This window comes from Ruditapes philippinarum, unplaced genomic scaffold (assembly GCF_026571515.1).
Source record: "Ruditapes philippinarum isolate M1 unplaced genomic scaffold, ASM2657151v2 ctg782_1_1_1_1, whole genome shotgun sequence".
In the NCBI taxonomy this organism is placed as follows: domain Eukaryota; kingdom Metazoa; phylum Mollusca; class Bivalvia; order Venerida; family Veneridae; genus Ruditapes; species Ruditapes philippinarum.
The window spans coordinates 124,038-139,005 of NW_026859085.1; the positions used below are offsets into that span (position 1 = coordinate 124,038).

Genomic DNA, 14,968 nt, shown 5'->3' on the forward strand with positions numbered 1-14,968 from the left:
CTTAGTCTTCATATTTGGCATGGAGGTTAGTCATGATTAGTAGATGACCCCTATTTATTTTGAGGTCAAAGGTCAAGGTCACAGGGGCCTTGACTTCAAAAAGCTTGTCCGCCCAATAACTTAAGATTCCTTTGACCTACAGTCGTCATATTTGGCATGATGGTTAGTCATGATTAGTAGATGACCCCTATTGAATTTGAGGTCACCAGGTCAAAGGTCAACGTCACAGGGGCCTTGACTTCAAAAAGCTTGTCCGCCCAATAACTTAAGATTCCTTTTACCTACAGTCGTCATATTTGGCATGGAGGTTAGTCATGATTAGTAGATGACCCCTATTGAATTTGAGGTCACCAGGTCAAAGGTCAAGGTCACAGGGGCCTTGACTTCAAAAAGCTTGTCCACCCTATAACTTAAGATTCCTTTGACCCACAGTCTTCATGTTTGGCATGGAGGTTAGTCATGATTAGTAGATGACCCCTATTAATTTTGAGGTCACCAGGTCAAAGGTCAAGGTCACAGGGACTTTGACTTCAAAAAGTTTATCTGCCCAATAACTTTTGATTCCTTTGACCCACAGTCTTCATATTTGGCATGGATGTTAATCATGATAAGTAGATGACCCCTTGTGAATTTGAGGTCACTGGATCAAAGGTCAAGGTCATAGGGACTTTGACTTCAGAAAGTTTGTCCACCCATTTACTTAAGATTCCTTTGACCCACAGTCTTCATATTTGGCATGGATGTTGATCATGACTATAAGGTGACCCCTATTGACTTTGAGGTCACTGGGTCAAAGGTCAAGGTCACAGGGACCTTGACAAAAAAAAAGCTTTTCTTCTCAATTGCTAAAGAATGTCCTGTCAGCAATGTATTGATTTTGACATTTTCACATTTGAAGCTTGTAGAATACATAACTTAGCACTGGCTTAGTAACCTCAGATTTGGCAGGGAGGTTGTCCTTGAGCTCTAAATGGCCACTGTTGATTCTGACAAACTGGTATGCGGGGGTATTCACGCCAAGATAGTGGCAGTTCTAGTTTAAACTAAAAATTTCAGTATTATTACCTAGTAAACGTGCATCATGCCACAGTTAGGCCTTCTTCAAAACAGTACCCAGAGAGCTATTTATAGCACTCGGTGACATTTGTTTGGGAACCAACTCATCCCTTTTACCAATTTACAGACAGAGAATGGTCTGTTTAACTAGAGGTTTTGAGGTAATGTTTTTTATTGATAGCAAATTTCATTTACACATTAATTCTTTTGATTTGACAATTATATGAAAAGATTTATCTAAAAAATACCATATTTAACCTTAAGAAAAGCTGAAGGCCACTTTAATGAATAAAATCTTGCATTTGCTTTTATGTTCATTAAAACTAAATATTGATGATGTGATTTATTTAAAGACATATGCTTCTTTCTTGTCTGAATATGAAAGGTTAAAGTCATCTCATTTGCTGCTGAGTAAGACTACTTTCTTCTTTAACTTATTGAAAAGTAATAACAAAAGTCCTGTTGACTGTATTTTCTTATAATTTTTTTCTTAATTTTTATAAGAAATAGTATTTTCTTCAGTTACATGTATATTTATTTTACTTTCTTATTTTTCTATTATATTACGTACCATAATACAAAACTCATGTATATCATCACCTTTTATAATAATATATATAATTCACGATTTATCAATATTTTCTATTATACATGAACAAAACACCAACAAAAGTATTGATCAATACATTGCTCATTATCAACATCACAGTTTTGATTTTTTTGGTTTTTTTGTTTCCATGTACAAATTGCATCTTGCACCAAAATCATGATATTTAAATCCTGCACGGAGAATCAATAGTGATCATATTTGTTAATGTATCTTGGCAACGGCAGCAGATTGTATTGTTTAAGTGATGCTTACATTCTTTGCGGTGTGACATTGTCCACTTAGTTTACTCAATAAGGAGAACATTGAATTTGTATTCCAGGGGTAGCTGGTTTCAATCTTTGGGTGTGACGAAATATGTTTGTGATAATTTATCTAAAAATTGATGGTTATGCTCTTTGCAGTATAACTATATGAGTGTTTCTTGCTCAATAAGGAGAACATTGAATTTGTATTCCTGGGGTAACTGGTTAAAGGTCTAAGGGCATGACAAAATAAAATATGTTTGTAATAATTGATCTAGAATATGGAGTCTAATGGTCATAAATTGTCTCTCATCACTGATTCAGTTATGATGTGGGATTAGTTATCTGTTACTTGTGGAGAAATTAGCAATTACTAGTTAGTTAGGAAAGCTGGATAGGTGGACTGACTGCCAGGATATGACCAAAACAATTTGTCCAGTTTATAGATAATTGATTACATTGTTATACATTGCTTAAAAGCATTTTTGTTTAAAGCATTGAAGACTTTTTAAAAGGGAGCCATGTGTCCAAACATAAATTTTGTTGTTGTTTTTTTTTTATAACTTATTTATACTCGCCTCCAGATTTATCCTTATGCTGGTTCGGTCTTGTACCCTCTTCAGCGGAAACTTTTTGGGCTGAATCTAACCCAAGCCCATTCTTCGTTCCATGTTGTTAAAAAGGTTGACAATACTTTGTTTTAAACACAATGGCTCTTGTAAGCGCAAACCTCCTGAGTTAGGTTCAACAGGATAGCCAATCATCCCTGGTATTTGGGATGACATGACATTGATATTATGCCTTCTCTGCGACAACTGTGCCACAGGAGGGATTTGGATAAGGAGGCAGCCCAACAGATATGGCATGAAATTTTATCCTGCTACTGCATTATGAATTGAAACTTGATGATTGTTTGTCAATGTTTGAATCATTTCTGGCTGGAACTGTTGTTTTGTAAATCATTTTGATTGGGATCATTGATGTTAAAGGAATTGTAGTTTAAAGAATTTTTTTTTTTATTTTGATTTATTATGATAAGAATAATTGTTTTATTTTTTAGGAGACAGAGACGCCTCAATACTGGTCTTAATTTGAATGTACAAAACAAGATTAAACTGGAAGAGAAACAGCTCAAGGTTTGTAATATAACTTTATAATGTAATAATAATTTTCTTGCAATACTTATTCTTAGTTTGATGGCAGCAACAGATTCTTAATCATGCAACCAGATCAGACAAAGGTCTGCCAGTATGTCTGTTGCATAAGACCAAGGTCTGCATTGTTCCCTATTCAGTTAATAGATGTTTTCTTTAAAAATATTGAATGAGTTTGTTCAGATTGAAAAGAAGACAAATCAGTTGAAGATATTTAGTGTGGTAAAGGTTTTTTGGCTATACTGTTGGGTGCTAAATTTCAGTAGTTTGATATTGAAACCTTACAAACTTCTATTTGGCAGTTATAAAGCATGCCAATTCTGTTGCATGTATTCAACAACATAAAGATTATGGTTGTAAGTAGTTTCTTTGTACTACTTTGTCACAGTTGTGTTTATTCTGTACATTTTCAGTATGATATGTATTGTTATATTTAATGTAGCTGACCATATTACAAGCAGCAAGAATGTTGGAGTCCTTCTACCCTAGCCATATATTCAGCTTGATGACAACACCGGAGAAAGACTTCTGGGAGAGGAAGGCACTGGAGTTTAGAGACTGGACAGGTTAATATATAATTTGATGAAGACATTTTTTGTTCATCTGTAAGTCACAATGAGTCCTCTAGAAGAGTATCAGTCATTTTAGATCTTGGAGGATAGTGCAAGATACAGAATACAGCATATCCTGGTTCTTTAGCATGTCAAGTGTTTAAGCACACATCCACTTGATTAAAAGTCTCATCCGAAAGACTGATTAGTAATTTTAGTTGGCTAGCACAGGATTGAACCCACAATGTCAAGATTACAAGTCTTGCACTCTAACTGACTTAGGTATGTAAGGTATCTTAAAGATCCTGTATGTTTTGTGATTGATATTGTTACTGTATGTATCATACACTTGGAAAATGTTATATATGTATATAATTATGCAAATAAAACAATTTTCAAACATCCAAGAATATGTAAAATGTGTACTGCAAATATTTGTGCACATTATATTTAATGAATAAGTTACATGCATTCATTTCTTATTGGAAAATTTGACTTGGAATTTATAGAAAATAAATTTCTAATTACCTCCCTTTATTTACGCAAAATGTTAAATTGGGTAATATCTTTATAAATAATGCTTATTTGAACTTACAAGATTGACAATTCTTAATTTGAGCGTCATATTTATGAAATAAAACCATGAAAAAAATGTGTTACAGGATCTTTAACAGTTAACCAATTTAATTTCTTAAATAGACTTGTCCAGCTTCTAATTTTGGAACTGTCCAGTTTCATTTTTGGGGATATTTACGTCATGAAAGTGTGAAGTTGGTCAGCTACCAGTACACTAGAATAAATGTCAAATGCTGACCACTTTGAGTTCCAGCAGTTCAAGGATGAAACAAACAGTTTCAAAGTCAAAGCATAAAGATCAAAACTGTGAAACTAAAATTATTAGTAGGGATATGTCATGAAATATTCTCTTTAAACAGAAAATGCTTTTAAGTCCTTCTATTCACCCAATAATTTTATATCAATTTACTTCGCCAACAAAGTTTATGCACATATGAGTACTTTCCAATCCTATGTCAGTTGAAAAGTTTTGTTTATTATTTACTTATACATGTATATACTATTGACTATATTGTAGGCTTGGCAAGTCAAAAGTTGTCCAGTATTTTCTCCCCAGCTTTCCTAGTACCTATGGAAGATGCTGATAGCCATTTTGAGTTAAAGGTAAATTTCAACAATACATGACATTTGTATATCTATAAATTATATCAGTTTTGTGTCAGGTTTTTTTCTCTAGTGCAATACTACAGAAAGTGCAAAGTTAAACAAATGTTTAGGTTGAATTTTAAGAGCTAAATATACAAGTTATCTTTCTGGTTCCATTGACCTGAATGGGCAAAACCTCCTTTAGTCAAAATCCAATTTCATTATTTTTGTCTGAGGGTCTAGCCAAAGCATTTGTATTTCATAAAAAAAATCATGTTTTGTGTTTATTTGTAACCATCATTTATTTAGGTACAACATTTAAATCTTGCCCGCTACATCACTATGTTAGAGACAGCTGATGTACATGATGACTTAGATGTTGTCACAGAGGTGCATACTAACACAGGTAAACTCATACTAAAGCCGTTGGATTTTTACATTTGAATGGCTAAAATCTTTGACAGTTTTGTTAAACAAAGTTAATTTTCTTACGGATTCAAAAAAAATAATTTCGTGCATTTTAAAAAAAAGATCTATGTAAATGTGAATGATTTATAGTTGAATTAATCTTTGAATTTTATTGAAAGTATAACCAGCAGTGTAGAGTCAGGACAGGCAGTTTGTCTAGGCTTTTTGACCAGGCTTTTGTGTGTGTGGCACTCAAATTTTACAAGCATTTTGGTACTGTAATCACTTAATTTGAATATAAAATATACAAACTTTACAAAATATTAATGCTTAATAATGATATGTACTAATGTGGAGAATTTATCTGAGCAATATTGATTTCTTTTTAGAGTATTGTGATGATTTTCTTTGCAGGAGATGTGACTACAAAACTTCCGCAGCTTGATGTAGCATATTTTAACCCCACAGAAAATATCTCACAAACACAACACTATAGAACGCTCAGGTTGGTTCGTTTTTTAGAAAATTGTCATTTCACATCGCATTTTTGAAGGTTATGACATGGTTGAAAGTATCTTGTGTTATGACATTGACAGTATCACATGTTATGACATAAATGAAACAGCTCATGTTATGACATTGTTGAAAATATTGAATATTATGACATGGATGAAAGTATCTCTTGTTCTTACATTGTTTAAATCATTGTTGAAAGCATCACATGTTTCTTACATTGTTGAAAGTATATCAATGAGAATTTGGTAGATTTAACTATTTAAAGCTAAGTTGTAGCTATTTTATTCACCTTGTAATGGTGTTTGCTTTGTGGTTGTCATAACGGTTGGTTAACACTTACCAACGTTATATATCTTAAATGAATTGTTCATCTTTCAATCTGAACATGATGGTAAGTGAATATTTTGAAATTAAGGACTGTGTAAATAGCAAACAGTGCAGACCATGATCAGAAAGATGTGCTGGCTGATCTTGGTCTGCACTTGTTGCCTAGGTAGTTACAGTTGCTGCCAAGCAGGGTCAGGGCTAACTGCATGTTCATTTCTCATTAATCATCAAAATAATACACATGAACTTCACATTGACATACTAGTATAAGTCACTGTTGAAGGCACATAGCTTGGGTATGGACTGTGTCTGTAATATACCCATCTTACGTGAAAGTAATAACTCCTCATACAAGATCTAGTACATGCACTTATTAACCAGGTTTTCCGAAGAAAAAAACTGGTTATTAGATTGAGGTATGTCGGCGGGCAGGTGGACGGGCGGGCGGGCGTAAACAATTTCTTCTGTGCGCAACTCCTTCTACATTTCTCAACGGATTTTGACCATACTTTCACAGAAGCTTTGTCATCAAGTACCCTGGCGCATATTGTCGGGGTTTTGCGATTGGATAATATTTGACCTAATTATGGCCCTTTGTTTTTTCCTTATATAGAATATATAGTGAACAATTTCTTCTATGCACAACTCCTCCTACATTTCTCAAAGGATTTTGACCAAACTTTCACAGAAGCTTTGTCATCAAGTGCCCTTGGGCATATTGTCGGGGTTTTGCGATTGGAAAATATTTGACCTAATTATGGCCCTTTGTTTTTTTTCCTTATACAGAATATATAGTGAACAATTTCTTCTGTGCGCAACTCCTCCTACATTTCTCCACGGATTTTGACCAAACTTTCACAGAAGCTTTGTTATCAAGTGCCCTGGCGCATATTGTCGGGGTTTTGTGATTGGATAATATTTGACCTAATTATGGCCCTTTGTTTTTTTCCTTATACAGAATTATCAATATATAGTGAACAAATTTTTCTGTGCACAACTCTTCCTACATTTCTCAAAGGATTTTGACCAAACTTTCACAGAAGCTTTGTCATCAAGTGCCCTGGTCATATTGTCGGGGTTTTGTGATTGGATAATTTTTGACCTTATTATGGCCCTTTTTTTTTTTCCTTATACAGAATATATAGTGAACACTATACATTATTCATGTTTTACATTGCACATAGTTACATTGTTTGTTGCTTGTATTTGTATTTCAAATACAACATATTTATCTACAATGGTGATAATTGAAAACCTGGTTTCATGGCATTGCCATGTTTCTTGTTTATAACTTCACATGTCCTACCATGATGTTATTAAAATAATGCCAGAAATAATGCACTAAGTGACACCTGGCCCCTTGTTTACATAATAACTTCACATGTCATACCATGATGTTCTTAAAATAATGCCAGAAATAATGTACTAAGTGACTGCCTAAGGTCTTCTTTCACAGTAAAAATGGAAAGTAATTATATGATATTTATATTGATGGTGTAACCTAGATTCAGTCAAAACAATCAATAGGTTACTGACTATAAGAAGGAACTTTCACATAGACTTTTATGAAATTATTCAACAGTATGGAAAATTCCTTAGTGACTCTTTTTGTAATTTTGTAACTGAAATGTGCTGTTTGAGTGATAGCTCTTGTTTTGTTATTGTTGTGGTTGTTTTTGTTGATAGCCGATGCCTTATCAAAAGGTTAATTTGTTGTTTAAGATGAAATAGTAAACATGTTTTCAAGAAAATAAAATTACTGCTTTGTCTTAACAACATGTCAACAAAGAATCCCCTGGTGTTTTGTTTGCTAATATACATACAATATACATACAAGAAATATATTATCAATCCTCTATTGGCCACCAGGATTCAATGTGTAAATGACTTTCAACAGTTTTTACTTTAGTCACGTTGCCTGCCAATCCACTGCTTAGGTAAATAACATTTGATAAATGTCTTGTTACTTTGGTATCAATTTCATTGATGACGTTATGTTTGTTAATTGTAATTATCGCAACGGGTTCAATAGCAGGAAGTCCTTTTTCAAGTCCATGGTATGAATTTTGTTTTTGGTTATTCTTTTGCATAAAGTGCTTTATTTCAGGTACAGGTACAAGTAAAAGAATTAGTCAAAATGGCTTCAAAACAGAGCAAAGTTGAATCACAAAACTTTAAATTCATCACAAAATTATTTCACATTATTAAATTAAAAATATTGTTTATGGGACCAGAAAAATGATTTAATTCTACTCTTCAATAGTGTTTAGATTTCTTCTGAATAGTGAATATGGTAATAGAGAATGATAATTGAGCCATGTCATGACAAAACCAACATAATGGGTTTGCGACCAGTATGAACCCAGACCAGCTCGGCATCTGCGCCGTCTGATCAGGATTCATGCTGTTAGCTATCAGTTTCTCTACTTGTAATAGAGTTGGTAAGCGAACAGCATGGGTCCTGATCAGACTGCGCGGATGCTCAGTCTTGTCTGGATCCATGCTGCTCGCAAATGCACTATGTTGGTTTTGTCTTGAAACGGCTCAATTATGTCGTTCAATTTTGAATGCGTTGTTGTTGAATAATGCACGGTTTTAGTTCAAATGCACAGGAATATAATCACGAACAAGTCAAAAATGTGTTGATAGTGAATAGCATGTTAATAGTGTAAGGGTGTTGGCAGTGAAGTACATTTATTTGTGAATAACCTGTTGGTAGTGAAAAAAAATGTAAGTAATGAATATCATGTAAGTAGTGGAACCATGTTAATAGTGACATGCCAGTAGTAGAAATAATGATTGGTTGCAAATAGATTGTTAGTATTGAATACAGGGTTGTCATTAACATTTTTTGCAAAAGGTTTGTTTTGAACTTGAGGCGTTCATTTCTGTCTTTATCATGCATAACAAACTAAACAAAGAGTGTTTGCTTAATTTTGAGGCGGCCCATAATGCATTTGAGACAGGCATTTTGGCCTCCTGCCGCCTCTTAATGACAACAATGGAATAGCATGTAAGCAGTGAATAATCTGTTAGCAGAAGTAATGATTTCTTGGAAATGATATGCAAGTACATGTAGTTAATATCTTGTTAGTCATGAATGATATATCAAACAAATTATTTTACTGAATGGCATGTAAGTACATGTAGTTAAAACATGTTAGTAGCCAATAACATAACAGTAGTACCAGTAAATGACATTAGTTAGGTCATCCTACTGACATATGCCTTTACTGATATGCCTTTATGATCAAACATGATGATTGTATACACATCATAAAAGTCTTGTTGATTGTTGTGTTAAGTAAAAAACAAAATGCTATAATGATATATTGGTTTCTTTGAATTAATAATGTGGATTTTACTTTCAGGAAAAAGAAATATTTATGGTCAAGAAAGAGACTTGAAGCTGAATTTACAAAGATGGAGATACCATTGCCAATACCCCACCCAGCTATCATAGCCATGACCATATATAACAGGTTTGTCATGTTGATCCTTTAATATGCCAGCCCGCATAGCTCAGTCGGTTAGAGCTCAAGATTTATAATCTCAACATTGTTGGTTCAATTCCCAGGATGGTCAACTAAAGTTACTTATCAGTTTTTGGGATGAGACTTAAACTCTAAGTCCGGTGTATGAGTGCTTTAACATTTTGCAACCTTAAGAACCAGAAGAAGGTTTTGGAATTGGGGCATCTTTCTGTATCTGTATCTTGCACTTCCCTCCAGATATAAAATGACTAATACACTTCTCGAGGAATTGCCCATATTAACAACTGGTTGCGAGTATAAATAAACTCAAAATTTACACAAAGTTTATTAAATGCTCTGACGAAACCTGAAGAGATTAACCTATGCCAAAAAGATAGAGTCTGGTCTGTCAGCATATTCGTGACCAGACTCTATGCTGTTGGCTGACTAAGGTTTCATCCTCATTCTTGTTATAACCAAAATTAAATAAAGATCAGTTTAAAAAAATGAAAAGTGCCATATAATGCCCATTTATCCCCATACATGCTTTTATATGTAAATTTATTTCTCAAAAACTTAATTTAATTTAATTTTAGTTTTGAGTTATAGTGTCTAAAAAGTTACTCATTTGCCAATATCCTAAATGATCTGTTTCTTCTGTTGCTTTTTGGCAGCTGGAACAGTTATAGAGATTAATTATTTCTGAATTGTTATTTTTGCTCTTCTTTTTCAAGGGAAAACGAGCAGTGTGCATTGAATTTAGATGATGTGATGTGCAGTGCAATAGTTAGAGCTATTAAATCTTTCACGGACATTGCTGATCCAATGACCACAGATTCTGCTGAATTTGAACTCAGCACTCCCGATAACGGAGTGGAACCAGTCAGTATTGTGTCGCATCTTGCTGAACAGGAGCAGTCTATATCTGACGACAGTGCTCGCAGTGTTACGTCACCGATGCTAGAATACACGACGGAGATGACAAAAGTAACGCCAAGTTTAGAACATAGACTAGAAACTTACGCTGAAGATTTTCACGATGATGAGGAGGCTGGTATGGCAGTGATAGGTAATAACAGAACTGTTTATATAACCGAGGCTCACGCCGAGACGGTTAGCGTCGATACGACTCACGATGTGGGCGAGGATGTGTACCAAGAGGAAGGAATGGGTTAATGTCATTGGTTAATGACACGATAACTATTTTGTTTTTTTCTGTGGTGTATCTTACTGTCTTACTGTGTGCTTCCAGATATAAGTGTTTTGTCTTTTGTCTCAAAACATGTTTGATGTTTTTTCCGATTTAATTTAGTGTGTTTCGTTAAAAGCATTTGAGACATTGAAGTCTATAGAACATACTTTACCAATGATATGTTTGACTAAGGTTGTGTACAAAACTTACATACCTGTGAATACAGTAGAGATGATCCTACATACTTTCGATATTTTGTGATTTACAATAGAAAATGTGTTGCATTATTTTGATTTTTGTTTACAAATAATTTTGAAGAAAAAAAACATGCAATGAATTTACCTTGTTTGTGTTACCCTATAAATCAGAAACATGTTTGAAAATTGCCCTATTTTCTGCAGCTAGTTCTGAGAAAAAAAAATCTATAATTGCCCTCCTTTCATTTTTGAAATACTGGAATTGATTATTATAACTAGACATTACCTTCTGTGTGTGTGTTGTTTTTTTTGGTTGCTTTTTTCTTAGGTTTTCTTTTTGTTTGTTTTGTTTGGTCTTTGTTCTTTTTTTGTGTGCAAAACATGTTTATATATTTTATAAAAGACAAAATGAATCAAGTGAATTTATCTGACATACTACCTTTATTGACAATAAATTTTTAAAATTTGAAAGTGAAAATAATGTACACATGCAAGTCTGTGTTTTGTTTTTATGCAATATTGCTATTGTGTAGATTTCCTTTTTTTTTTACATATTTGTGTATTGCATGTGTAAGTTTTTGTGTAACATTGTGTGCTTATTGTGATATAGAACTGCTGCCTTAGTAAAGTCATATCTCTAATTACATGAATCACATATACATTAGAAATCTCACTGCATAGAATATACGTACATGTCTGGTGAAATATATTAGGTGTATATTACATAGAAAATACATGTCAGGTGAAATGTATTAGGTTTATATTGAAATAATGGTATATATTGATATAATGATCTGTATTATTGTAACATGACAAAATATTGGTGACGATTCTCAACTCTGGTGTTGTTTACAGCGAATGTAGGACAAAACCCCACACGTCAAAACCCCACACCTCAAGATTTTATAGAGTGGACAAAACCCTACGCCTGAATTTTAAAGAGTGGACAAAACCCCACACCTTCAATTTTATAGAGTGGACATAACCCCACACCTTCTAATTTTTTGTTACAAAACCATACGATTTTTGATCTTGTTAGAAAAAATAAAACAGAATATTTACTAAAGATGAAAATGTTGCTACTTTTATGTCAACCTATTTTCACCAACATTCAAATGATCTGAAGGTGTAAAATACAAAAAAGAATTTTATAATCTATCACCTTTTTTCCCCTCATCTGAAACATGAAATTTTTTAAACATTTTTTTTTTTGTTTCAAAAGAAGTGTACAAGTTATCAAAGTGACTTATTGACCCTGTTTTTTGCCATTTATCATGTATATTTTTGTCCCTCTCATGCATCCTTAGTGCTAATTGTTAGTGTTTAGCTTCATATAATAAAATGACAAAACATGAAAACTAAAACAAAATATCCTGAAATATTGCTATGCTTTTTTTTAGAATTTAAATTTTTGTTATGTTCTGCTTTTAATTATTTCTCTGTTTGTTTTTATTTTGCGATGCGATATTTGTTTTTCTTTGTTTTTAAATACTCAATTTACATGGAGATTTTTTTTCATATTTATGAAATTTTTCAGTATATTATATAAATGTTGAAAATGCTGTAGAAATTTTGCTGTTATTCATGGTTAGGATTTGTTGACCACATTTTGATGAAATTGATACATTTTTAATTGGTTTATTAAGAAATTAGTTTAACAGAATAATTTTTCAACATTAAACTGTTAAAAATGCTCTTGAATTATTGCTTTTATTTGTTGTTTGGATATGTTGACCACATTTTGATGGAATTGATACATTTTATCTGAGATAGTAGTTTAATTATTTCTCCAATTTTCTGTGGAAACAAATAGTTATTTTCATATGTTGACATTTTACCTGTGACTAACTTTTGCTAGACCAGTATAGAACCAGATCAGCTGCTGCATTTCCAAGCAGTCTGACCGGGCTCTATAATGTTGGCAGCTCAATTTAGAAAAAAAATCATTGAATACAAATAGACTCTTCCAGATCCAAAGCAGGGCAAGTCAGGTACACAAATCCAGCATATGAAGGGTCAAGCATCTGTTATGATTATTCTTAAAAAAACGATAGATTTTGATTTGAATGTTATAAAGAAATTCTTCAAGCACACACTCAGATTTCAAGTAATTTGATTGGTCAGGAACTGTCACAGAATGTACACCGACCAATGAAAATCCTGAGATTTCAGACAAAACTAAAGTTTTATAATCTCGAGCCCTGCTTATGGGTCATCATGCAAATCAAAACAATTATTTCTATTTGTTATTTGTTTAAAGGTCTTATGTTGGTTATTTTCAGTTGTTATATTGTGACCTGTAATAACATTTTCATGTGTAACAAATTATCAGTTTCTATTTGACTTATTGTACATATTTTGTTTTCAGTAGTAATCTCCAGTTGCTGGTCCCTCTATATTATATCCCAGCACAAATTTGACAGGATATGGTGAAATGTTTTATAGATTAGCATGACATTATTATTATTATAATAGGACATCATTATTATTATGATTATATGACATAATTATTATTATCATAGGACATCATTATATGACATAATTATTTTATATCAGTAGATTTATATAGTATATAGTTATAGAACTTATTTGTTGGTAATGTGAACATAAGGTTGTGATCCAGCACTTGTGTTCATAAAGGATCAAGAATTAGGATTAAGATAGGATCCAAATTCATAATTCAACATAATAAGGATTAAGATAGGATCCAAATTCATAATTCAGCATAATAAGGATTAAGATAGGATCCAAATTCATAATTAATCAATTAGGTTTAAGATAGGATCCAAATTCATAATTTGGCATTATTAGGATTAGGATATGATCCAAATTCATAATTTAACTATCAGGTTTGAAAGATCATAAGGATCCAAAATCATAATTTAGCATATTAAGGATTAAGATAGGATCCAAATTTCTAATTTAACTATCAGGTTTGAAAGATGGGATCCAAAATCATAATTTAGCATTTCTTGATCATCTCTTTTATTAAAGTTTTGTATTTAATATTATGACAAGAATTTTTAGACCAACATCAAGATAGGTTTTGAAGAAAAGTTATTTCTATTTTAATTAATACAGATCTTAATATTGACATGGATCACATTCTTGCCCTGTTTGGAACTTTGTGTCATCTTTACTTATTTTAAATTGAATTTGAATTTTGAGTTAAATTTTTATCTTTTCAAATACTTGTTAAACAAATCCAAGTGTTCCTGTATGATTTGATATAAATTGTTGCTTTTAACAAACAAGAATCATGCTGGATAGTAAAAAGAACAAAATAAGAGTCATGCCAAATAGGAAAAGAATAACATTTGGATAACTGATGCTTTTTCTTGATTTTTTGTTCTTTGTGAACACAGGGCCTTGACTATTTATGGTGCAATACTGTAAGTTTTTAATGCAGTTCCCTTTATTTGATGCTTTGTTGATAACGTTTTCCCTTTTGTGGAATATTTTTGTAAGTAAAACATTTTTGCTAATATATATATACGTTTTTGCTGTTTTCTACTTTTATTAAATACAGTGTACCTTGCGTACTCACGTAAAAGGGTCAAAGGTTTATAACGTTAAAACATGTGTCATAGTTTTAGTTAAGAATACTGTCATTTTGTATGTTTGATGATTATATATCTATCATTATGTCATTCAAGTGTATATAAATTTATATAGCTCAGCAGAAATAGCTTAGAATGATATTTCTTGTAATTATGACTTCAAACAGTAGCCTGAAATATGATTTCTTTGACAAATCATTTGAAGGGGGTACTGCTGTCTTAAACCATGCTATCTCAATCACTGATTTGTGACTTTGCCTGCTCTCAATTTTAGAATGCAACAATAAAGGAGGGCTTACGCTGCTTGTAGCTTCTTTCATAAATGCATGACAGGATACCCTCTAAACAAAATTTTTAATTTATTATTTGAATTTGCAAGTGGTTTGATAAAAAGGCCTACAAATGTCAATTTTTAACTTTATTTAGCTCTTATTGATGTTGCTAGGTTATGCTTTGAACCTGGAATTTTTTCAGTATTTCAGGTATTTTCCAAATTTTTAGTACCTGAAAATCACAAAATC

General features: G+C 32.5%; 1 protein-coding gene across 3 annotated transcripts in view; it reads left to right on the top strand.

Annotated features, from left to right (window-relative positions):
• LOC132755136 (uncharacterized) overlaps nt 1-11,907 on the top strand; it is a 110,275-nt gene extending 98,368 nt beyond the window's left edge. For all 3 annotated transcript variants that reach the window (XM_060745937.1, XM_060745939.1, XM_060745938.1), the window contains exons 26-32: nt 2,969-3,044; nt 3,505-3,628; nt 4,707-4,792; nt 5,084-5,180; nt 5,597-5,687; nt 9,397-9,507; nt 10,233-11,907. In XM_060745937.1, the coding sequence (XP_060601920.1) occupies nt 2,969-3,044; nt 3,505-3,628; nt 4,707-4,792; nt 5,084-5,180; nt 5,597-5,687; nt 9,397-9,507; nt 10,233-10,674 (1,027 nt within the window). In that variant the 3' untranslated portion in view covers nt 10,675-11,907. The remainder of the gene's footprint in view (nt 1-2,968; nt 3,045-3,504; nt 3,629-4,706; nt 4,793-5,083; nt 5,181-5,596; nt 5,688-9,396; nt 9,508-10,232) is intronic.
• Nucleotides 11,908-14,968: the final 3,061 nt, after the last annotated feature.